At 48.7% G+C, this 25146-nt stretch overlaps 1 protein-coding gene across 1 annotated transcript in view; it reads right to left on the bottom strand.

Annotated features, from left to right (window-relative positions):
• The window catches only part of SPPL2B (signal peptide peptidase like 2B), a 177022-nt gene that overhangs the window by 129805 nt on the left and 22071 nt on the right, over positions 1-25146 (bottom strand). Inside the window, 1 exon segment of the mRNA XM_030217560.1 lies at positions 2780-2962. Coding sequence (XP_030073420.1) covers positions 2780-2962 — 183 coding nt within the window.

Below are 25146 nucleotides of genomic sequence, written 5' to 3'. Positions count from 1 at the left end.
AATGCACCACTTGTTCCTCTGATCCCATCCCCACCAACTTACTTAACACCATCTCTCCTACTATCACCCCCTCCATCTGTCATATCCTCAACCTCTCTCTCTCCACTGCAACTGTCCCCGACACCTTCAAGCATGCCGTAGTCACGCCACTCCTCAAAAAACCATCACTAGACCCTACCTGTCCCTCCAACTACCGCCCCATCTCCCTCCTACCCTTCCTCTCCAAGATACTTGAGCGCGCAGTCCACAGCCGCTGCCTTGATTTTCTCTCCTCTCATGCCATCCTCGATCCGCTTCAATCCGGTTTTCGCCCTCTTCACTCGACAGAAACAGCACTCTCTAAAGTCTGTAATGACCTGTTCCTTGCCAAATCCAGAGGCCACTACTCCATCCTCATCCTCCTGGATCTATCCGCCGCTTTTGAAACTGTCAATCATGACTTACTTCTTGCCACACTGTCCTCATTTGGGTTCCAGGGCTCTGTCCTCTCCTGGTTCTCCTCCTATCTCTCCCACCGCACCTTCAAAGTTCACTCTCATGGATCTTCCTCCACCCCCATCCCCTTATCTGTTGGTGTTCCCCAGGGATCGGTCCTTGGACCCTTCTCTTCTCAATCTACACCTCTTCCCTGGGCTCCCTGATCTCATCTCATGGTTTCCAGTATCATCTCTATGCTGATGACACCCAACTGTATCTCTCCACACCAGCCATCACCGCGGAGACCCAGGCAAAGGTATCGGCCTGCTTATCCGACATTGCTGCCTGGATGTCCAACCGCCACCTGAAACTGAACATGTCCAAGACCGAGCTTATCGTCTTTCCACCAAAACCCACTTCTCCTCTTCCTCCACTTTCTATCTCAGTTGATAACACCCTCATCCTCCCCGTCTCATCTGCCCGCAACCTCGGAGTCATCTTTGACTCCTCTCTCTCCTTCTCTGCGCATATCCAGCAGATAGCCAAGACCTGTCGCTTCTTCCTCTTTAACATCAGCAAAATTCGCCCTTTCCTCTCTGAACACACCACCCGAACTCTCGTCCACACTCTCATTACCTCTCGCCTGGACTACTGCAACTTACTCCTCACCGGCCTCCCACTTAGCCATCTATCCCCCCTTCAATCTGTTCAGAACTCTGCTGCACGTCTCATATTCCGCCAGAACCGATATACTCATATCACCCGTCTCCTCAGGTCACTTCACTGGCTTCCGATCAGATACCGCATTCAATTCAAGCTTCTCCTTCTTACTTACAAATGCACTCAGTCTGCTGCCCCTCACTATCTTTCTACCCTCATCTCCCCTTACGTTCCCGCCCGTAACCTCCGTTCACAGGATAAATCCCTCCTCTCAGTACCCTTCTCCACCACCGCCAACTCCAGGCTCCGCTCATTCTGCCTCGCCTCACCCTATGCTTGGAACAACCTTCCTGAACCCTTACGCCAAGCCCCCTCCCTGCCCGTCTTCAAGATTTTGCTTAAAGCCCACCTCTTCAATGCTGCGTTCGGCACCTAACCCTTACCGTTCAGTGAATCCAGACTGCCCCAATTTGACTGCCCCTATCGGACCGACCGTTCACTTGTCTATTAGATTGTAAGCTCTTTGAGCAGGGACTGTCTCTCTTTGTTAAATTGTACAGCGCTGCGTAACCCTAGTAGCGCTCTAGAAATGTTAAGTAGTAGTAGTAGTAATATAATTACTGCTGTGCTCAGAGAACACCTGCTACAGGTGAGTAACTTTGTTTTCTCAGAGGACAAGCAGGACATGATCTTATCATATTTGGGAATCCCTAGCTACCAGGCTCCCAGAAAACAACAACCAAAGGCTGGCAACCTAGAACTTAAATACAATGCTGTTGAGAGGATGCAGCAAGAGGGTGGTGCTTGATTCTAGATGCCAAATATATTCTGCAGACCTGTCTGACTGTCACATCGGGATCCTTCTCAAGGCAGTAGTGAGATGTGAATATGTGGACTGAAGACCACGTTGCAGCCTTGCAAATCTCAATGGAGCTGATCTCAAGTGGGCAACTGACACAACCATAGCTCTGATATTGTGAGCCATGGCATGACCCTTCAGAGACAGTATACCAAGCACGGTGTTTGACAGAACGATGAGAACAAAAAGTCCTAGGGGCAACTGTATCAAGACCTTGTTGCAAAATGGAATGCCAAGAATCAGTTTGCTCATCTAAGGGTTTGGAAGTGAAGTCAGGTGGGATAGCGAAAAGGCAAAGGGACAGGTAGGGAATCTAAGGATTTGGAAGTGAAGTTAGGTGGGACAGCGAAAAGGGAAAGGGAGAGACAGGTAGGGAAAAGGGAAGGGAAGAGACAGGTATAAGTGGGGAAAATGTATATTTGCACAACAGTCTTGGGAATAGGTAAAGCATGGTGTGCGTCTTCTTGCAAAAGCTTGTGTAATCTTTTGTCTTTTGCTACATCTGTTCATATCAGATCCCTAAAAACACCCAGAAGCTTGTGATTCAGGACATACATATGATCTATTTGATTATGGCCTTACTTATGCCAGAAGTTGCCTGCTGTCTGTTATCTATATTACGGTCGATGAAAATGTAATTATATGATAGGGACTCCTTTCCCACTCGATTCCTATGTGCGGTAGTTTCTTATTCCTCTATAATTGCTTCAATCAGTGATGGCTCATGTCTGTTAAATAAGTTACACCACTTACTAGTGCTTCCAGAATCTACACTTCACACATAATAGTTTTTCCCTATCTAGGGCTAGCTGACATTTCTAACACAGATGATAAGGCACTCACCAGGTTTTCTCTGCTGATAATCAACAGTCCTCGAGCCCCATTGATCTGAGCCAGCCGCACTTTCTCATAAAAGGTGCAGTTTCCTCGCATCACCATGGGTATCCTGTTGCTGAAGCCCCCCAGCGGTACATCAGATGGAGAGCAAAGGACAGATGCTGTCTGATCCTGAAGTTGCAGCAGAGACTGTGAAGAAGACAAAGGACACAGGCATGACCTACTGCTTCTCATGTGTGTACATGTCAAGTAAACGTAAGACGCAACAGTACAACTCCTCGGAAGGAACAGCTGGGATCTTTTCCCAAACTTCTCAGAGAGTGAGGTCTAGGGGTTCAACACAGAGAGCAGGCAGGTGTATCACAGCAGATAAGTAATAACAGAACTGGGTCACATTAAGATTAGAATTATCACAGGTGTCATTTTGAACCCTAACAAAATTAGACTGTTTACTTTTAACTAACTTATAGCAAATTAATTTTGTGCATCAATGATTTTTCATGCTTGCTGGTGTTTTATATGACATAAATTTCAAGGGGCTAACTGCTCTACTTTCCAAGATATAAGCCCTCACAGCTAAAAGACATAAAAAAAAATTGAAGGGCTCAAACTGACCCATTTTACTTTTTTTTTTAATAGTTTTTATTGAACTGATAGAAGAGTACAAAAGTTACAAAAACAAGCATAAATGTTATACCGTAGCTCTTCGGTAACAAGGCATTATATCCTAGTGTACAAAAGAACTAAACACCCCCCTCGCCGTACCTCCCCCTCCTCCAAGGAACCCCAAGTGGAGTTCCTTTCTGTACGCTCTTTCCACTGAATGTAAGGGTCCCAAGTGCATTTAAAGTTTAGAAATCAATTCCTGTGCATTGTATATAGAATGTCCAAGGTGATGGCAAAGTCAACTTTGGGAAAAGTTGGGATCATGTTGGAACCTCCATCTGTTTCCAAACCACTGACAAGAGAAGTCATAATGTTAATCATCAGTTTCAAAAAATCTGCAGACAGGTCCAGTGGTCTAATATTCAACAAGCCACAACCCATTGTTTTTGCCAACGGTCTGCCTAGAATGTCGGTGACAAGTCCAAAGACCATACACCAATATGTGAATCACCCTGGACCACCAAATATGGATAAATGTTCCCTGCTCCCCACACTGTCTCCAACACGCATCTGTCACATTAGCATACATGTGACCTAAGCGTGCCAGAGTGAGATACCATTGATAAAGCATTTTATAATTATTTTCTACCATACTGCTAGCTATGGAGACATGTAGAACTTAGATATATAGCCCCTTCTGCTAGCACCATTCATAGCCCATTCCAAGGGAGTTTCCTGTATGTGGAGCTCCACTAAGGCCCTTCTCCGCAGAAAATCAATACCTTGTCTATAGCAAAAATGGTCCTTGGACTATAACCCATACTCCTCTTCTAGGTCAGAAAAAGGAAGGATCTGATCCTCCTCCATAAAGTGCTCAAGTTGTGTGAGCCTCTGAGCCTCCCAAGTTTCTATAAATCCCCCCAGAACCACCTGGAGGGAAATCCTCTGCCATGGAAAGGGGAGTTGTTCTAAAGTAACTACGGTGGGAAAAAAATCACGACAGCACCTGAATCCACAAGGTAAGAGAGCAAGACATAAATAGGCATTAACAATAGAAAAACAGGCTCTCAATTGTTTTAGTGGCATCCATGGTAGCCTCCTCAACAGGAGGTCCCCTATTAGTCCCTGCTCTAACCATACCCAGTTTTTATGACTTTCTCTCTCTGCCAACTCAACAAGTTTTTCAGCTGGGCAGCTACATAACAATGTCAGAAATGTGGGACCGTCGTCCCCCACCATCTCTCAGAAGAAGCATAACAGCTCATTGAACCATCGGGGGGTTTATGTCACCAAATGTAGCGAAAGACTCTATGGTGTAAACTCTGAAAAGGTTGCTCTGGTAGAAGGATTGGGAGAACCATAAACAAATATAAAAGTTTGGGCAGTACCATCATTTTGATGGCATGCATCCTGCTCAGCCAAGGAATGTGCAAGATTTTCCAATGCTCTATGTCTCCCCATAAAGTTTTCAGTAAAGGTGGAAAATTGGCCTTGAAGAGAGTCTCAGTATCCACCGTTAACTGGATCCTCAAATAACACAAAGTAAGGTGAGCCCACTTAAAGGGGTATTCCCTCTTGATCACAGCCCGTTTCCCCTCCCCCACTGTTAAATTCAAAACTTCCGATTTGTCCATATTCATTTAAAAACCAGAAATCTTCCCATACCCCTCCAGAGCTATCACCACCCCCACTAGGGACTCCCATAGAGCAGTCAAGGTAAATAGTATATCATCGGCACCCCCTGCACTCAATGCCCTGTATATCAGAACACTGCTTAATAAACTGAGCCAGAGGCTCCATTGCTAAGGCAAACAGAAGCGGGGATAGCACACAACCCTGTCTCATCCCCCATGCCAATTCAAAACTCTCTGTATAGGTGCCATTGATTTGCAGTCTAGCCAAAGGCTTTGTGTAGAGAAGTTTTATCCAACCTAAATATTGTGCAGAAATTCCAAAGTTTGAGACAGTCCGGAACAAATAAGCCCAGGAGACTCTTTCAAAAGCCTTCTCAGCGTCTATGCCCAAGATCAGCGCAGGCACCCAAAGCTGCTTTGCCTGCCAGATGATACGCATGACCCTCCTAACATTATCTGAAGTCTGAACACCAAATATAAAGCCTACCTGCTCATCCTGCACCAACCAGGGCATATAAAGCCTCTTTCAGAACATATTGTCCTCAAGCTGCTACACCCTTTCTTGAACAAGGGAAAAAATGCTGACAATTTTTTTTTTCTTTTTCTACTTCAGTGAATAGATGAGATGTCGAAGACCAAGAGTACAAGCATCATGAGAACAGTGAATTGGTCATGAAAAGTGGTTCCACCACTGGTGGAAAACTCCTGAGGGAATCTCTAGACTCTCACTGCTTGGACCAATGGAAACTACAGGCTGGTAAGTCTCACATTGGTGGTAGGAAAAATAATGGAGTCGCTGCTGAAGGAAAGGTTAGATAACTTTCTAGAATCCAATGGGTTACAAGAGCCAAAGCAATATGGCTTTACAAAGTACCTCATGAAAGACTCCAGAGGAAATTGGAGAGTCATAGTAGTGTTCTATTGTGGATTAAAAACTGGTTACAAGACAGAAAGCAGAGAGTAAGATTAAATGGTTAGTATTCTCAATAGTGAAGGGTAGATAGTGGGGTTCCCCAGGGGTCTGTGCTGGAACTGCTGCTTTTTAACATATTTATAAATGATCTAAAGATGGGAGTAACTAGTGAGGTAATTAAATTTGCTGATGACACAAAGAGGAGGATAATCGAACGGGGGCACCCATCTTAAGGACGGCCCTGTTAAGGGGCGGGGCAACCCATATTATCAAAACAAGATGGATGTCCATCTTTCGTTTCGATAATACGGTCGGGGACGCCCAAATCATGAAACTTAGGTTGACCTTAGACATGGTCGTCCCTGGTTTTTGGCAATAATGGAAACATAGGACGCCCATCTCAGAACGACCAAATCCAAGCCATTTGGTCGTGGGAGGAGCCAGCGTTCGTAGTGCACTGGTCCCACTAACTGAATGGAAAAAAGCCCTTCCCTTACTGATCTGGAAAGGAACGGGCATGCATGAAGGAAATTGCATGCAAATGAGCTGCTCGCTGTTAGCTCATTTGCGCACGATTTCCTTCCTAAGGAGGGGAAGCGACGGCAGTTGAGGACGCCTTCCCTGCAACGGCAGTTGAGGACATCCTTCCCCATGACGAGGATGTCCAAAATGTGGATGTTTCTGTGAGAAGGACGTCCATGCCTTTCCTATGCCTCCGACACCCTCTTTATTATTTGGATTTTGGATCACAAGAAGCAGCAGTGGGATTTGAACCGGCCACCTCTGGATTGCAAGACCAGTGCTCTAACCACTAGGCCACACCTCCACTCCACTCCCTTGAAATTTGGCCATCCCTGTGGGGGGGGGGGGCAGTATGCAGGTCCCGGGGGGGGGGGGGGGGGGGAAGGTATGTGTGTGTCAGCGGAGACATAACGAAGGCGTGGACGTCCTTCTTTCAAACATTTTGGACGTTCTCAACTGCCCCCCACAAGGATGGCCAAATTTCAAGGGAGTGGAGGAGTGGTAGAGTGGCCTAGTGGTTAGAGCACTGGTCTTGCAATCTAGAGGTGGCCAGTTCAAATCCCACTGCTGCTACTTGTGATCCAAAATCCAAATAAATAAATAAAGAGGGTGTTGGAGGCATAGCAAAGGCATGGATGTCCTTCTCACAGAAACATCCACATTTTGGACGTCCTCAACTGCCGCTGCAGGAAGGACGTTCTCAACTGCCGTCGCAGGGAAGGATGTCCTCAATTGCCGTCGCAGGGATGGAGGCATAGCGAAGGACATACTCTAAAAAAAATAAAAAAAAAATAAAAAAAGACTAAAGTTTTTGAAGTTGTTTTTTTCGGGGTGGGAGGTGGTTAGTGACCACTGGGGAAGTCAGGGGATGTCATCCCCGATTCCCTCCGGTGGTTCATCTGGTCAGTTCGGGCACCTTTTTTATGCTTGGTCGTGAAAAAAAAAATGGACCAAGTAAAGTTGGCCAAATGCTCGTCAGGGATGCCCTTCTTTTTTCCATTATCGGCCGAGGACGCCCATCTGTTAACCCCACCCCCATCCCGCCTTCGGTACACTGCCGACACGCCCCCTTGAACTTTGGTCATCCCTGCGACAGAAAGCAGTTGAGGACGCCCAAAATCATCTTTCGATTATGCTGATTTGGGCGACCATAGGAGAAGGACGCCCATCTCCTGATTTGTGTCAGAAGATGGGCGCCCATCTCCTTCGAAAATAAGCAGGATAGTTAGTCAAAGTTGTTAAATCACAAGGGGACTGTGAAAAATTACAAGAGGACCTTACAAGACTGGGAGACTGGGCATCTAAATGGCAGATGACGTTTAATGTGAGCAAGTGCAAAGTGATGCATGTGGGAAAGAGGAACCCGAAATATAGCTACGCAATGCAAGGATCCACATTAGGAGTCACCGACCAGGAAAGGGATCCAGGAGTCATCATCGTTGATGATATGTTGTAACCCTCTGCTCAGTGTGCAGCGGTGGCTAAGAAAGCAAACAGAATGTTAGGTATTATTAGGAAAGGAATGGAAAACAAAATGAGGATGTTATAATGCCTTTGTATCGCTCCATGGTGCGACCACACTCGAACATTTGGTGCAATTCTGGTCACCACATCTCAAAAAAGATATAGTGGAATTAGAAAAGGTAGAGAGTAGGGCAACGAAAATGATAAAGGGGATGGGACGACTTCCCTATGAGGAAAGGCTAAAAGCAGCTAGGGCTCTTCAGCTTGGAGAAAAGATGACTGAGGGGAGGTATGATAGAGGTTTATAAAATAATGAGTGGAGTGGAACGGGTAGACGTGAATCGCTTGTTTACTCTTTCCAAAAATACTAGGGCTAGGGGGCACACAATGAAGCTACAAAGTAGTAAATTTAAAACAAATCAGAGAAAATATTTATTCACTCAACATGTAATTAAACTCTGGAATTCACTGCCAGAGAATACAGTAAAAGCTGTAGCTTAGCGGGGTTTACAAAAAGGTTTGGAAAGCTTCCTAAAAGAAAAGTCCATAAGCCATTATTAAAATGGACGGGGAAGATCTACTGCTTATTTCTAGGATAAGCAGCATAAAATGTATTGCAGTGTTTTGGGATCTGGCCAGATTCTTGTAACCTGGATTGGCCACTGATAGAAACAGGATGCTGGGCTTGATGGGCCTTCAATCTGTCTAAGTATGGCAATACTTATGTATTTATGTACCAAAGGAAAATCCTGACAAACGAATCTGATTGATGTCTTTGACTAGGTGACCAAAGAACTGGATAAAGGACATGATCTAGATGTAATCTACTTGGATTTCAGCAAAGGCTTTGATACAGTTCATCATAGAAGGCTCGTGAATAAGCTGAGAGGGCTGAACTTAGGACCCAGAGTGGTGAGCTGGATTGGAAACTAGTTGACCGATAGGCAGCAGAAGGTGGTAAATGGAATCCGCTCGGAGGAAAGGAAGATGAACAGTGGAGTGCGTGTTGTGATAAGTAAGAGGGTGTCCTATACGGTGTAGGCCACTAGAGGGCGCTACAAGAAGTTGGAGGTCGCTAGGACCGGGGAGAGCCCTGGGAGGTCCACAGGTGCAGGCGGTTATGGGCTGAGTCCTGTGTAGCTAATTAACCACTTTATACCCCCCCTGAGTTGTGAAAGGAAGGGAAGTGAGCTAGCAGCAGAAGAAGAGAGAGCCCCTGAAAGATACTGGCTAACCTTATGGACTTGGGGTGGACTAGGTGTCCAAAGGAGATCAGCAGGCTGAAAATCCTGGGGTAAGAAGACCCTAAAGCATTAGTAATTGGTAATTGGGAAGTAAAGTCAGTACAGGGCAGACTTCTATGGCCTGTGCCCTGATCATGGTTGAATAGATTTGGATGGGCTGGAATGGAGCTTTTCAGGGCGATGACAACTTCAGACGTTTTAGAACAAGGACAGTTCTGGGCAGACTTCTACGGTCTATGACCTGAAAATGGCAAGGACCAATCAAGATCAGGTATACATATGAAGTTTCACATTATATCTTATCTGTAATGAGTTTATCTTGTTAGGCAGACTGGATGGACCGTACAGGTCTTTATGCTACTACGTTACCAAGGAAAGGTAAACAAAAATGTTCTGTAACTGAGCACTAGGGATGGGCTGTCATTTGCAACAAAATGTCATTTGCCAATTAACAGTGTGCACTTTTCCTAAACAGCACGCACAATGAGGAGTGTGCAAACTCTTTGCACATAGTGCACTCTCTTTAAGAAGAGTGCATCCTCTTTTACAAAAAGTGCACACTCTTGATGAGATTTGTTCTGGAATTTAAAAAAAACAATGTGGAAATTAGCGAGGGCAGGCCTGGAGCAGGATAAACTGGAGCCAAACAACAGGTTCAGGTAACGAAATATATTATTTATTATAAGCATCCGGTAGGGGTCTTGTTCCATCACAGGTGGGGAAAGAGAAAAAAAAAACACAAAAATGTTCTTTAGACATAACAAGGTTCTCCAGTGGTCTGCTCCTGAAGGGTCATGGTGTACATTACTGTCTCTCAGCACAGCGGTACACTTTGCTTGACTCTGGACTGGTTCCCCATAGTTACCAATGTAGTATTTAGCAGTAACTTGGGTCAAAAATCCAAAGTTGCAAGGTTCCAAGTTGAACTTGGCCTACCTGACTATAGCAGTTGCAGACACACGTAGGTGGTGGAGGCAAATGCAGTTAGGCATCACTGCTTCCCTCTGGGCCTCCTTAACCTAGCTGTGCCCCGGGTCTTTATTCTTCCTGGACCATGCTCTCCTGGCACCACCCCTCCCGTGTCACTTCCTCCCTTAGGCGGACTATGGGTTCTACTAAGGAGAATCTAGCACGGATGGGGATTAACCTTAAGTGGAAGTGGCAGCATCCTCTAGACTCCCTCACAACCGGAAAGAAACATGAACATTTTCTGGCTACCTATCTCTACTGAGCACCCTCCATCCCATGTCCCCACTGGAATTGATGGAAAGAAGATATCTAAGAAAATAGCCTTTTACAAGAAAGAATCTGGGATCAATATTTTCAAGCCATTTGATCCAAAGTATTCCATGATATTGGAAAGTTGCAAATGGCCGCTCCAGGTTTTCCACAATGACCTTGATATGGCTGTAATTAGTACAACAGTGTTGTATAATACTGTTACCAGCAAGAAGATAGGTCAGCACGAGTTTATCCTCTGTTAGCTTCAGAGTTCGATAGCATGATATCTCCCTCAAGAAAGAATAGGACAGAGGAACTTGTCAACCAAGAAGAGCCTGGGGGGAGCCGCAAATGACACAATGTGCCACAAAAACAAAACCATGAAAGTTTGTGGAGCCTGCAAGAAACCTATGTACAGGAAGAGTACCAGAGAAGTTGAGAAATGCTGTATCTGTGTAGTATGCATTCCTTAATAACTGATTTATAGAATGACTCTCGTTTTAGAAACACTTATTAATTTTACCTCTATTTGTTAAATTCATATTTTATTTTCCAACTTTCCATAATTGTTTGAATAATGAATTATCAAATGAGTTATAATGAGTAAGGTGAAATTTATTCTTACGTTAATTTCCTTTCCATGAGTCCCGCTACACCAGTCCACACCAAAGGGAGATAGAGAACGTCAAGACAACTAGTCTTCTGGGCAGGAAGCTGGACTAGAAATTAACAGGCAAGAATAAATTTCACCTTCCTTACTGTCCAGCTAGATCAGCCCAAGCCATGGGATGTAAAGCTCATCCATCTATAAGTTAGCCCACAGAACTAACTTATAAAGCTTCATAAAGGAATGAAGGAAGAACCATGTTGCTGTGCAGCAAATGTCCTCTGGAGAGGAGGCTCGAGCCTATGCCAATGAGGTGGCCTGGGCCCTAGTCGAGTGGGCATGTAGGTCCATTGGCATCACCTTATTCGCCAAAATATAGGGAGCCTCAATAGCCGCCTTGACCTGGCGAGCAATCGATGCCTTAGACAACCCCTCTCCTTTATGCAGTCCATAAAATAGCACAAATAAGAGGTCAGACTTCCTGAGCTTGTTGATCACCGCTAAATACTTCATCAGCACTCTGTGAACATCAAATTTGTGGAATGACACCTTTACCCCTTCCCTGGACCCTTGCAGAAAGGCAGGTAGAGAAACAATCTGATTAAGATGAAAGCGCAACACCACTGTCAGAAGGAAGGAAAGAAGGAACCGTGCTCAAAGAAACAGCGTCTTTCTTGAAGGATAAGTAAGGATCCCTACACAAGAGCACCTGGAACTACGAAATTTAATGAGCTGAACAGATAGCTACTAAAAAGTCTGTCTTTGAGAAAAGGTCTTTTAGAGATGTCAGTTTGAGGGGATCAAAAGACCAGCTAGAGCCTTGAAAAAGAGGGGAAGGTCCCATGTGGAATGATTGGGCAAAGCAAGGGCCAAAGCTGCTGACCCTGCGTAAGAACCAGACATCATGCAACAATGCCAATGGCTTGCCCCTCTCCCACACCCAGAAAACCCCTAAAAGCAGGTCAGAGCTGCCAACCTTAAGAGAGTTCAAAGCTAGTCCCTGATCAAAAACCCACCTTTGAAGGACAGCGTCTTTCGAATCCACCAACCTTTGAAGGTCCTCTAGACCCTCACATATGCCAAGGAGGTCAAGATTTTCCTCACTTGAAATAACATCTCCACTACCTGAGCTGAGTAGTCTTTTTGTCTTACGTATCAAATCTCAAGAGCCATGCCATAAGCCAGAAGGGATTTGGGGCCTCCATGACAAACGGACCTTGGTGGACAAGTTCCTGACCCTTTGGTAGCAGAAGGGGTGCTCCTACTATCATCCAAATGAGATCTGCATACTACAGATGCTTTGGCCAATCTGGATCCACTAGCTGGGATGCTGTGCAATCCTTTGTAATTGCGGGGACAAGGAAGAAACATGTATTGTGGAATCTGAGTGGGCCAAACCTACAACATATTAATCTCTGCTGAGTCTACCACAGCTCCATGACTGAAAAACTGTTGACACTTAGCATTATCTGTAGATGCCATCAGATGGTAAAATTATGTATCATACCTGATAATTTTCTTTCCATTAATCATAGCTGATCAATCCATAGACTGGTGGTTGTGTCCATCTACCAGCAGGTGGAGATAGAGAGCAAAGCTTTTGCCTCCCTATATGTGGTCATGTGCTTGCCGGAAACCCCTCAGTATGTTGATATCAAAGCTCCATCCGCAGGACTCGCACTTAGAGAATTACACCCACAAGGGACACCTCTGCCCAGCTCACCACCGCCGAAACGGGGGAGGGGAATTAACCCAGCTCATCCCCCACACATGTGGGGGAGGGGAATCCGTCCAGCTCATCCCCGCGGAGCGGGAAAGGGACACCACCCCGCCGATGCGGGGGGGATCTGGCTTATCCTGCAACCGCAACCACGGGAGGAGCTGACTGACCCTAACACCGCCGAAGCGGGAGGGGGTACAAAGCTGCCCTACAGCCGCACGAAGCGGGATGGAGCGCCGGCAGAATTTATGTCTCAATTCCAGCCCCGTAAAACGGAGGGGAGAGGAATGCAGCAGCTCACTGTAACACAAACTCGTCTCAACTCTGGAAGAATCCAATTGAAAAAACTTGAACACGAAGTCCTCCTGAACAGGAACTGAAGACTAAACTTGAACCTGAAATGCAACAAGAATATAAACAGTACAGATATCTGGGAGGGGCTATGGATTGATCAGCTATGATTAATGGAAAGAAAATTATCAGGTATGATACATAATTTTACCTTCCATATCATCATGCTGATCAATCCATAGACTTGTGGGATGTACCGAAGCAGTACTCACCCAGGCGGGACATAGAAATCCCTGACTGCAACACTGAAGCTCCAAACCGGGCCTCCGCCCAAGCAGCCACAGACAAGCGGTAATGCCTGGAGAAGGTATGGGCCGATGCCCAAGTTGCCGCCTTGCAAATCTCTTCCAAGGAGACGGACCCGGCCTCTGCCATCGAGGCCAGCCTGAGCTCTAGTGGAGTGAGCCTTCAGCTGGATAGGCGGGCACCTTCCCCGCGGCCACATAAGCCGCTGCAATGGCTTCCTTGACCCATCTTGCCACCTGTAGGCTTAGCAGCCCTGCAGACCCTTACGAGGACCTGCAAACAGGACAAACAGATGATCCGATTTCCGGAAATCATTGGTCACTTCCAAGTATCTGATGATGACTCGTCTCACATCCGATATTTGAGAGCAGAGTATTCCTCTGGGTAGTCCTCCCTACGAAAGGAAGGGAGACAGAGCTGCTGATTCACATGGAAGCGAGAAACAATCTTGGGCAGGAAGGAAGGCACTGTGCGAATAGGCACTCCTGCCTCAGTGAACTGCAGAAAAGGCTCTCGACATGAGAGTGCCTGGAGCTCGGAAACTCTTCTGGCTGAAGTGATAGCCACCAAAAGGACTGCTTTCAACGTCAGGTCTTTCAGAGATGCCCTCGACAAGGGTTCAAAAGGCGGCTTCTGCAAGGCTCTTAGCACCAGGTTGAGATTCCACGCAGGCACCACTGAGTGCAGAGGAGGGCGCAGGTGATTAACTCCCTTGAGAAAACGTACCACATCTGGCTGCGAAGCCAGGGAAGCAACCTTCAGGCGGCCCCTGAAGCAAGCCAGAGCCGCTACCTGGACTTTAAGGGAACTGAGCGACAGGCCTTTCTCCAGACCTTCTTGCAGGAACGCCAGCACTGAAGAAATTGGAGCAGTGAAGGGAGAAAGTGAGCCTGCTTCACACCACGCTGCAAAGGTACGCCAAACCCTGGCGTAAGCAGTAGAAGTAGAGCGCTTCCTCGCTCTCAGCATAGTGGCGATGACCTTGTCTGAGAAGCCCTTCTTCCTCAGACGCTCGGCCGCTCATTTAGCCAGGCCGTAAGACCAAAGGGGGAGGGATCCTCCATCACCACGGGACCCTGATGCAACAGGCCCTGCTCCACTGGCAGCCGCAGAGGGTCGTCCACTGAGAGCCTGATCAAGTCCGCATACCAGGGACGTCTGGGCCAGTCCGGACCCACCAGGATTATCCGGCCCGGATGCTTTGCCACCCGGTCTAGTACCTGCCCAACATGGGCCAGGGCGGGAACACATAGAGAGCTCTTGTGTCGGCCACTGTTGGAGAAGAGCATCTACTCCCAGAGATCGAGGGTCCCGTCCTCTGCTGAAAAAGCGCGGCACTTGGCAATTGCCGATGACGCCATCAGATCTAGGCTCGGCTGGCCCCAGCGCTTCGTGATGTCCAAGAACGCCTGAGCCGGTAAACTGCCACTCTCCGGGATCCAAGGTATGGCGACTGAGAAAGTCCGCCTTGACATTCATGACTCCGGCAATGTGGGCCGCTGACAGCTGTTCCAGGTTCGCTTCCACCCACTGGCATAGATTCATTGGCTTCCTTGGCTAGAGGGGCGCTCTTGGTACCCCCCTGGTGGTTGACATAGGCCACAGCCGTGGCATTGTCCGACAGGACCGTACTGGCTTCAACGCCAGTACCGGGAGGAACTCCAAAAGCGCAACCGAATGGCTCCGAGTTCCCAGGAGGGTTGATAGACCACTTTGCCTCTTCAGGAGACCAGAGCCCCTGCGCTGTCCTTCCATGCAGTGGGTCTCCCCAGCCCGTCAAAGAGGCATCCGTCGTGACGACAATCCACCTCCGGAGTCACAAGAGGCATCCCTGCAGACAACTTGTCTGTCTTCAGCCACCAGCTCAGCGCCTTGCGCACTGCTGGGTCCAAGGGAAGGCGAACAGCATAATCCTCCGACACCGGAGTCCAGCGCTGCAGCAGAGAGGGTTGTAGTGGTCTCATATGAGCCCTGGCCCAGGGCACTACTTCCATCGTGGCCGTAATAGAGCACAACAGCTGCACATAGTCCCAAGCCCGAAGCGGAGAGGCTACTAGGAACTGGTCCACCTGAGCCTGAAGTTTGACAATTCGATTGTCCGGCAGGAACACTCTGCCCACTTGGGTGTCGAATCGAACTCCCAGATATTCCAGGGACTGAGTCGGGCGCAGCTGGCTTTTCCCCAGTTGATGATCCACCCCAGGGAGCTCAAAAGAGCAATCACCCGGTCCACAGCTTTGCTGCACTCTGCATGAGGGGGCTCGGATCAACCAGTCGTCCAGATAAGGATGGACTTGTACTCCTTCCTTTCGCAGGAAGGCCGCGATGACCACCATTACTTTGGAGAAGGTCCGCGGAGCAGTAGCCAACCCGAACGGGAGGGCTCTGAACTGGAAGTGTCGGCCCAGGACTGCAAAACGCAGAAAGCGTTGATGAGGAGGCCAGATGGGAATATGCAAGTACGCTTCCTTGATGTCCAAGGATGCCAGGAACTCCCCTGCCTTCACTGCCGCTATAACAGAGCGGAGAGTCTCCATGCGAAAGTGCCGAACTTTCAAGGCCCGATTGACCCCTTTGAGGTCGAGGATAGGCCGTACAGAACCTCCTTTCTTTGGTACCACAAAGTAAATGGAGTAACGTCCCTTGCCAAGCTGATTTTCTGGCACCAGAACGACCGCACCCAGGCGGATCAGATTGTCCAAGGTCTGCTGCACTGCCACAGCTTTGACCGGAGACTTGCAGGGAGAGAGTACAAACCCGTCTCTTAAGGGTCGGCAGAACTCTAGCTTGTAGCCGTCTCTGATGACTTCCAGCACCCAAGCGTCTGAAGTTACCCTGGTCCACTCGCCCAGAAACGAGGACAGGCGTCCTCCAATCTGCACTGGGCCATGGACCAGGACCCCGTCATTGGGTACGAGACCCTGGGGGAGGACCGGAGGGCGCACCTCCGGGACGGCGGTCTCTGCGAAAGGAATGCTGCTTGGGGGAGAAGTTCCTCTTGAAGGAAGAGGGGGCAGAGGAGACCGACTTGCCCGGGCGGGTACCGACGGGCTTCCTGAAACCATCCTCTGGAGTTACCGGGGCGAGCACTGGCCCGAGCCCTGACCTCTGGTAACCTCTTGCCCTTAGACGTGCCGAGATCGGTCACAATTTTGTCCAGCTCGACCCCAAAGAGCAGCTTGCCTTTAAAAGGCAACTTAGCCAGGTGGGACTTAGAGGCGTGGTCAGCAGACCAATGTTTCAGCCAAAGCCAGCGCCGCGCAGAGATTGTCTGAGCCATACCTTTAGCCGAGGCTCTCAAGACATCATACAGTAAGTCTGCCAAATAAGCCAAGCCCGATTCCAGGGCCGGCCAATCAGCCCTCAAGGAAGGATCCGAGGGGAAAGCCCGCTGCACAATCGTCAGGCACGCCCTGGCCACATAGGAGCCGCAAACTGAGGCCTGCAAACTTAAGGCAGCCGCCTCGAAGGACGACCTTAAAGCCGCCTCCAATCTTCTGTCTTGGGCGTCTTTTAGGGCCGTGCCACCTTCCACCGGCAACGCCGTTTTCTTAGTCACCGCAGTGATTAAAGAATCCACGGTAGGCCAAAGAAAGGCCTCACGTTCACTTTCAGGCAAAGGATAGAGGCGGGACATAGCCCTAGCCACTTTGAGGCTCGCTTCCGGGACATCCCATTGAGCCGAAATTAAGGTGTGCATGGCATCATGCACGTGGAAGGTTCTAGGCGGGCGCTTCGTCCCCAGCATAATGGCGGAGCCAACAGGGGCTGAGGGAGAGACGTCCTCTGGAGAGGAAATCTTCAAAATGCTCATGGCCTGCACTAACAGGTTGGGCAAATCCTCTGAGCGAAAGATCCGCGCTGCAGAGGGGTCATCCGCTCCATCCGAGCGGGAATCCGTCTCCTCCAAGGAATCCCCAAAGGACCGTTGGGAGAACTCAGATACGCTGCCCTCATCTACATCAGAGGAGACAGAGTCCTCTAAGCCCTGGGAATCCACCCGAGGACGTTTACTTCCGGGGGCCTCAACCCCTTTGTGGGGACAAGGGAGAAGGGGCAGCGTTTTGCATAAAGAAGGCCTGATGCAGCAGCAAAATAAACTCGGGGGAGAAACCCCCCAGACTGTGTATTTCAGCAGCCTGGGCCACAGCCCTAGACGCACCCTCAACCGGCGCTCGCAAAAGCGGGGGAGAAACATGCTGCGCATCCAAGATGGCATCCGGCGCGACACTCCGCGAAGGAGCCGCGCGGGAAGAACAGCGCTTAACTTTAGCCGCTTTTTTGCCGTCGCCCAAATGAAGGGCGGCCATGGCATGAACGTCTCCCAGCTCAAGGGCGGCCCAAGAAGAAGCCATCCGAGTAGAGTGGCCGGCCAAGATGGCGGAGGCGAGCAGCGGGGGATGGGCGTTTATGGCGGGAAAAACCACCGCACCGGAGGAAGACCCGGGACACTGACCGGCCTCCAAACTGACACCCAACAAGGGCGAATCAGACTTTAAAACCCCCGCATCCCCGCTAGAAGCGCATACGCGGTCCGGGGAGCGATTCTTCGCGCCCTCGCCCTCCGACGCCATAGGCCACGTGGAGATCGATCGGGGAACCCCCTGCCCGCTATAAAAGGTAAAAATTACCTGCTTCTCGCTCCGAGCTGTAACGACCTGGTGTCCCAGTGAGTAGCTGCAATAAACGTTTAAATAAACGTCGAAATAAACGCCCTTAAGGACGTCCAAAATTTTTTATTTATTTTTTTTTTAACGGAGCCAGCGGGAGGGGGGAGAAAAGGAGGTACCTGGCGCCACCAGGTTTGCACTTGCTCAAGAAGAGCCCTCAACCCCAGGTACTCAACAAAACCTAAAGATTAGGCTTGGAGACCTAGCCAGAGCTGCTGCTGTGTGTGACCACCACCTGCTGAGATAGAGAACATACTGAGGAGTTTCCGGCAGCACATGACCACATATAGGGAGGCAAAAGCTTTGCTCTCTATCTCCACCTGCTGGTAGATGGACACAACCCACCAGTCTATGGATTGATCAGCATGATGATATGGAAGGAACTCTTTGCCCAGTGACCCACAATGAACTGGAACACAGCCTAGCTCAAAGCCTATTCCCTCAGATCAAGATCCTGGTGAATGAGAAGTCTGCCTACACATTGTCCACAACTGTGATGTGCATTGCTGAGACGTCAGCTGCACAACCAATAGATCTCCAGGGTCACTGCTGCATTTCTAATACCACCCTGTTTGTTGAAATAAGCCACCGCTGTCACACTGGATGAGAACACCAAAGAGCAAATGACCCCTGAAGGGCAGCCTGCAAAGGCAATCTTTGGATGCAGCATCCGCTCGCACAGTGTCTCAAACCAAGGTGCAGATAAGCTCCCACTGCTGACGTGACCAAGCTAGAAACACATGAAGACCAGAAAATAAAAAAGGTCCACTATAAAGGTCACCCCATTTCCAGGAAGGGAAGAAGCTGCTGCACCAACTGGAGCATACCCAAGCCACATAACGTCCACAGATAGTCACCTGTACTTCCAGGACCATGGAACCAAAAGGTACTTCAATAGTACTTTGGCTTCCAATCGTGGAGGTTCTTGACAGTGGTACCACCCTCAACTGGAACTGTCATCTTCTTGGTCACTGCTATGACCAAGACATTCACCTTTGACAGAAGAAAGAAGCAATCCCGTAAAGTCTATTCATGAACTTTGATTCATACAGGGCGATCCGGGGTCTCCTATTCAGGACCATCTCAGAAAGGGCTCAGCGAAAGGAAAAGGATTTAGCTAGTTAGCAGTACGTCACAAGAATGGAATGTTCTTCCCTCCCCCCACACATGATCTCAGTGGGCACTACAACCAACTGAAGGATCTCAGACACCTGGTTGATCACCACAGGTAGCAAGTCCTGCATGAACAGCTGGACCACCAGGAGCTATCTCTGTACCCCAGGAAGAGCTCCCCTTCCTCAAGAGTGTCAGCACATGCCAAAGACTTGGAACCCAGCACATCATCCTCTCAACCTGGGCCTGCACTAGGTAAGATCATCAGAGCCATCACTCATCACTGACTGCTTGAGACCTCTTGCTAGAGAGGGGAGGATGGCAGGGACCCCACAGCGTAGAAGAGAAGACTTGGGAACTCAAACCACCCCGGGGTGGGGGGGGGGGGGGGGGAAAGAGAGGACACAAACCCCATGAGTCGAGAGACCAGCCTTAGTTTCACTTTGTGTATATGTATCTATATATATATAGAGAGAGAGAGAGAGAAGAGAGAGAGAGAGTGTCTACATTTATTTATTTATTTTTGTCTACATTGGATGTTTTCGCTACCTCTCCGCTTTTTTGGCATGGACAGCAGGGAACCATGGGTCATATCTGGTGGCCCTGCCGTAAGATTCAAAGCTTCTGGAAATCTGTTCACAGCAGGTTGCAGTATTGGATGCATGCTTAGGACCTGGGCATTTTTGCTGAATAAAACTGCTGCTGGCCTTTCTCTGCCTAAGTGTATATTGTTGCAACACAATGTGAATGTGGCTAAACTTACAGCTCAAAGCTGGTAAACTACAGAACCTCTATCCATTGCTAAATGGTTAAACAAACTAAATCATGTCTGTGAAATGGAATGTTTTACAGCAGAATCCAGGCATACTATCAGGAAATGGGAAAAAATATGGACTGTATTTTTGCAGAATTGTCCGATATGCTGTTTCTGATGTTTTACTGAAGTTTTGAGGTTTATATTGGTTTCCTCCTTGCTTTTGGGGACAAATTAAGGTTTCGGGGAGATTATATAATTTACAACTTTTAAGGATTCAGTGATACACTGGATCGGGTTTATATGTTTCTTTGTTAGAGAGTCAGCCTGTCTGTTAAGAAAACGCTAACAATCACATTTCCTTACTGATATTGCAGTTATTTTGTGTGCGTGTTTATTTATTTTGATTTATTAACCACCTTTTTGAAGGAATTCACTCAAAGAGAAGATACTTACTTGTAGCAGGTATTCTCCAAGAACAGCAGGCTTCATATTCTCACAAGTGGGTGACGCAGATCCGTATTGCCCAGTCTGGCATTTTGCCAAAGCTAAAAGGAGAGCTTTGTGGAGCACGAGCCGTGCTCCACCACGCATGCGCGACTGCCATCCCGCCTGTCACACAAATGCGGTCTCCTCAGTTTAATACTAAAGCAAAAAAAAATAAAGTAAAAATAACCAAGGAGACTACTCCAAAGGGAGGGATTGTGAGAATATGAAGCCTTCTGTCCTCAGAGAATACCTGCTACAGGTAAGTATCTTCGCTTTCTCCGAGGACACCCATCTCTCTATATAAAACGCACCTCCAACGTTCTAATGAAGCGTCTGTTAGTTAGCCAACATTCTAAGTGAAGGGGGTGAGATCGCATTGTGTCTGCCCCGCCCACGCGTCAAACGTGATGACGTCGAGGGCGGAGCAATGACACTCAACCAATCGCAACGCTCGGCAGCGAAGCATCAGGGAAGGAGGCGGCGCTCTCGACGTCTAGCCTTCCCTTCGCTGTGTTCCGCCTTCTTTTGACGTCATCCTTGACGTCAGAAGAAGGCGGAACACAGCGAAGGGAAGGCTAGACGTTGAGAGCGCCGCCTCCTTCCCTGACGCTTCGCTGCCGGAACCGCCACGGAGGTAAATTTAAAAACAAGAAAAAAAAAAAAAAACATGTTGGGGGGAGAGAAGAGGGTGGCCACTAAAGTACAACAATGGGAGCGGGAGGGCAGGGGAGAAACGACAGCATGGATGCGAGGGGGGGGGGGGGGGAGAAGAGGGCGGGCCAGGCTGGGACATGGGAGAGAGAGGAGCATGGATGCAAGGGGGGGTCATGGAAGGGAGACAGGGGACTTGCTGGAAAAGGATGAATGGAGGCGGCAGGGGACAGAGGAGCATGGGTGGGCATGGATTGGGAGGGCAGGGCTCAGGGAGAGAGGGCAATTGCTGGAAAGGGATGAATGGAGGGGGCAGGGGACAGAGGAGCATGGATGGGCATGGATTGGGAGGGCAGGACTCAGGGAGAGAGGGAAATTGCTGGATAGGGATGAATAGAGGGGACAGATGGGCATGGATGGATATGGATTGCACGGCAGGCCTCAGGGAGAGAGGGCAATTGCTGGATAGGGAAATGGAGGGGCCAGGTGACAGATGAGCATGGATGGGCATGGATTGGAAGGGCAGGACTCAGGGAGAGGGGAATTGCTGGATAGGGATGAATGGAGGGGACAGATGGGCATGGATGGATATGGATTGCAGGGCAGGCCTCAGGCAGAGAGGGGAAATGCTGGATAGGGAAAAATGGAGGGGCCAGGTGACAGATGAGCATGGATGGGCATGGATTGGAAGGGCAGGACCAGGGAGAGGGGAATTGCTGGATAGGATGAATGGAGGGCACAGATGGGCATGGATGCATATGGATTGCAGGGCAGGCCTCAGGGAGACAGCGGAATTGCTGGATAGGGATGAATGGAGGGGCCAGGTGACAGAGGAGCATGGATTGGACTCACACTTTCACTCTGACTCTCAAACACTCACTCTCACATACACTCTCCCAAACATACACACTCCGAGGAAAACCTTGCTAGCGCCCGTTTCATTTGTGTCAGAAACGGGCCTTTTTTACTAGTGCTCCTATATTCTCACAAGTGAGGAATCCCTAGCATCCAGGCTCACCAGAAACAACAAACACTGGTCAATTGGGCCTCGCAATGGTGAGGACATAACACAAATTAACCTAAAACGATATACAATCTGAATGAGAGTGCAGCCTGAAACAGAATAAAATGGGCCTAGGAGCGTGGAGTTGGATTCTAGACCCCAAACAGATTCTGCAACAGTCTGCCCGAACTGACTGTCGCATCAGGTATCCTGCTCAAGGCAGTAGTGTGATGTGAATATGTGGACTGAAGACCACATTGCAGCCTTGCAAATTTCTTCAGTGGAGGCTGACCTCAAGTGGGCTACCAACGCAGCCATGGCTCTAACATTATGAGCCATGACATGACCCTCCAAGGCCAGCCTAGCCTGGGCATAAGTAAACGAAATGCAATCTGCCAGCCAAATTGAAATGCTGTGTTTCCCAATGGTCATCCCCATCGTGTTGGGATCAAAAGAAACAAAAAGCTGGGCCTTGTCTGCTCCATGTAGTAGGTCAGTGCTCGCTTGCAATCCAAAGTGTGCAAGCTGCTTTTGCCAGGAAGGGCATGCGGTTGGGGAAAGAATGCTAGCAAGAAAATTGGCTGGTTCAGATAGAACTCCGACACCACCTTCGGCATGAACTTAGGGTGCATGTGGAGGTCTACTCTGTTGTGATGAAACTTAGTATAAGGTGCATCTACTACTAAGGACTAAAGCTCACTGACTCTACGAGCTGAAGTAACAGCCAACAAGAAAATAATCTTCCAGGTCAAGTACTTCAGATGGCAGGAATTCAGTGGCTGAAATGGAGCTTTCATCAGCTGGATGAGAATGGCACTGAGATCCCACGCCACTGGTGGGAGGTTTGACAGGGGGCTTTGACAAAAGCAAACCTCTTATGAAGCAAACAACTAAAGACTGTTCAGAGATGGGCTTACCTTCTACACACTGTTGATAAGCACTAACTGAACTCAAGTGAACCCTTACGATGTTGGTCTTGAGACTAGACTCTGATGTGCAGAAGGTATTCAAGCAGGGTCTGTGTAAAGCAAGTAAGGGGATCTAAGGCCTTGCTCTCACATCAGACAGCAAACCTCCTCCATTTAAAAGAGTAACGACTCTTAGTGGAATCTTTTCTGGAAGCCAGCAAGACTCGGGAGACATCCTCCGAAAGATCTAAGAAGCAAATTCTAGGCTCTCAACATCAAGTAGTGGGAGATAGAGACCGGAGGTTGGGATGTAGAAGTGACCCTTCATTCTGTGTGATGAGTATCAGAAAAAACTCCAATCTCCACGGTTCTTCGGAGGATAATTCCAGAAGAAGAGAGAAACCATATCTGCCGCGGCCAGTACGGCGTGATCACAATCATGGTTCCGTGGTCTTGCTTGAGCTTAAACAAAGTTTTTCCTACTAAATATATTGGAGGATACGCATACAGAAGACCTTTCCCCCAATTGATGAGGAAGGCATCTGACGCTAGTCTATAATGGGCCTGAAGCCTGGAACAGAACTGAGGGACCTTGTGATCAATCTGTGACAAAAAGATCCACCGAGGGGGTGCCCCACGCTCAGAAGATCTTGAGGGCTATGCTCATATTGAGAGACTATTCATGTGGTTGCATTATCCTGCTCAGCCTGTCAGCCAGGATACTGTTTGCGTCCGCCAGATAAGTGGCTCGAAGGAGCTTGCTGTGTTGGAGAGCCAAATGCCACATCCGGACGACCTCCTGACACAAAGGGCGTGATCCGGTGCCCCCTGCTTGTTGATGTAATACATTGCAACCTAATTGTCTGTTTGGATGAGAACAATTTAGTGAGATAACCGATCTCTAAAAACCTTTAGAAGTTCCAGATAGCTCGAAGCTCCAGGAGATTGGTATGAAGATTCATTTCCTGTGCGAACCAAGCCCCTTGAGTGTGAAGCTCATCTACATGCGCTCCCCATCCCAGGAGAGATGCATCCATTATCAGCACTTTTTGTGGCTGAGGAATTTGGAATGGAAGTCCCAGAGTCAAATTGGATCGAACTGTCCACCACTGAAGACAGCGTACAAGCTCCCCAAGACTTGATATCACTGAAAAGCCAGGTCCATTGAGCTGCTCTCATGTGAAGATGTGTCATGAATGTAACATACACTGTGGAAGCTATGTGGCCCAATAACCTGCCGAGCTGTGACCTGTAGAGAGGCATGAACCTTGGACACAAGTGAGACAAGATTGTCCGCTCGCGCTTCCGGTAGGTAGGCTCAAACCTTGTGTGTGTCAAACAGGGCCCCTAAGAACTCCAATCGTTGGACAGGGTGAATATGGGACGGGGTAGTTTAAAATGAACCCTTCCAGCTCAAGCACCTGAATAGTCATCCACATGGACCAGGGGCGTAGCCAGGCACCCAATTTGGGTGGGCCTGGGACCAAGATGGGTGGGCAGAAGAACCTCGCCCCGTCCCACACGTGATTTGGTCTCTCCTTCTCTCGCCTGCATGCCATATGGTCTCCAAATATCCCCCCTCTCCCGTATACCTTTTAAATAGCAGATTTTCACCAGCAGCGAGCAGCAACTAATACACACTGCTCATGTTGGCCCCACACCCTTCCCTCTGATGCAACTTCCTGTTTCCGCCTAGGCAGAAATACATCAGAGGGAAGGCTGTGGGGCTGGTGCGAGCAGTATGTATGTCACTGCTCACTGCAGGCGAAGATCTGCTACTTACAAGGTATGCAGGAGGGACACTTGTTGGGAGTTTTCGGCTGGTGGGGCATCATAGGTATGCTGCTACTGGGTGGGCCTGAACCCAAAGTGGGTGGGCCTGGGCCCACCCAAGCCCACCCTTGGCTACGCCACTGACATGGACTCCCAAGCACTGTCCTCTGAGGTGTTCCTCACCAGCCAGAGACACAGAAACACATGGACTCCCAGTCTGCATAGCGATGCTACAACTACTGCTAGACACTTGGTGAAGTCCCTGGGAGCTGACGCAAGGCCAAAAGGCAACACGCGAAACTGAAAATGATGTGTTCCTAGCCAGTGGGCTGCAAGTATCAGGATGTGAGTATATGCATCCATTACGTCCAGAGAGCATAGCTAATTGTTTTTCTGAATCATGGGAAGAAGGGTGCCCAGGGAAACAATCTTGAACTTTTCTCAGACTAGAAATTTGTTCAGGGCCCTTAGGTTATAGGATGGG

The sequence above is a fragment of the Microcaecilia unicolor genome, chromosome 11, assembly GCF_901765095.1.
Source record: "Microcaecilia unicolor chromosome 11, aMicUni1.1, whole genome shotgun sequence".
Taxonomy (NCBI): Eukaryota; Metazoa; Chordata; class Amphibia; order Gymnophiona; family Siphonopidae; genus Microcaecilia; species Microcaecilia unicolor.
This window is presented reverse-complemented; position numbering and strand designations above follow the sequence as displayed.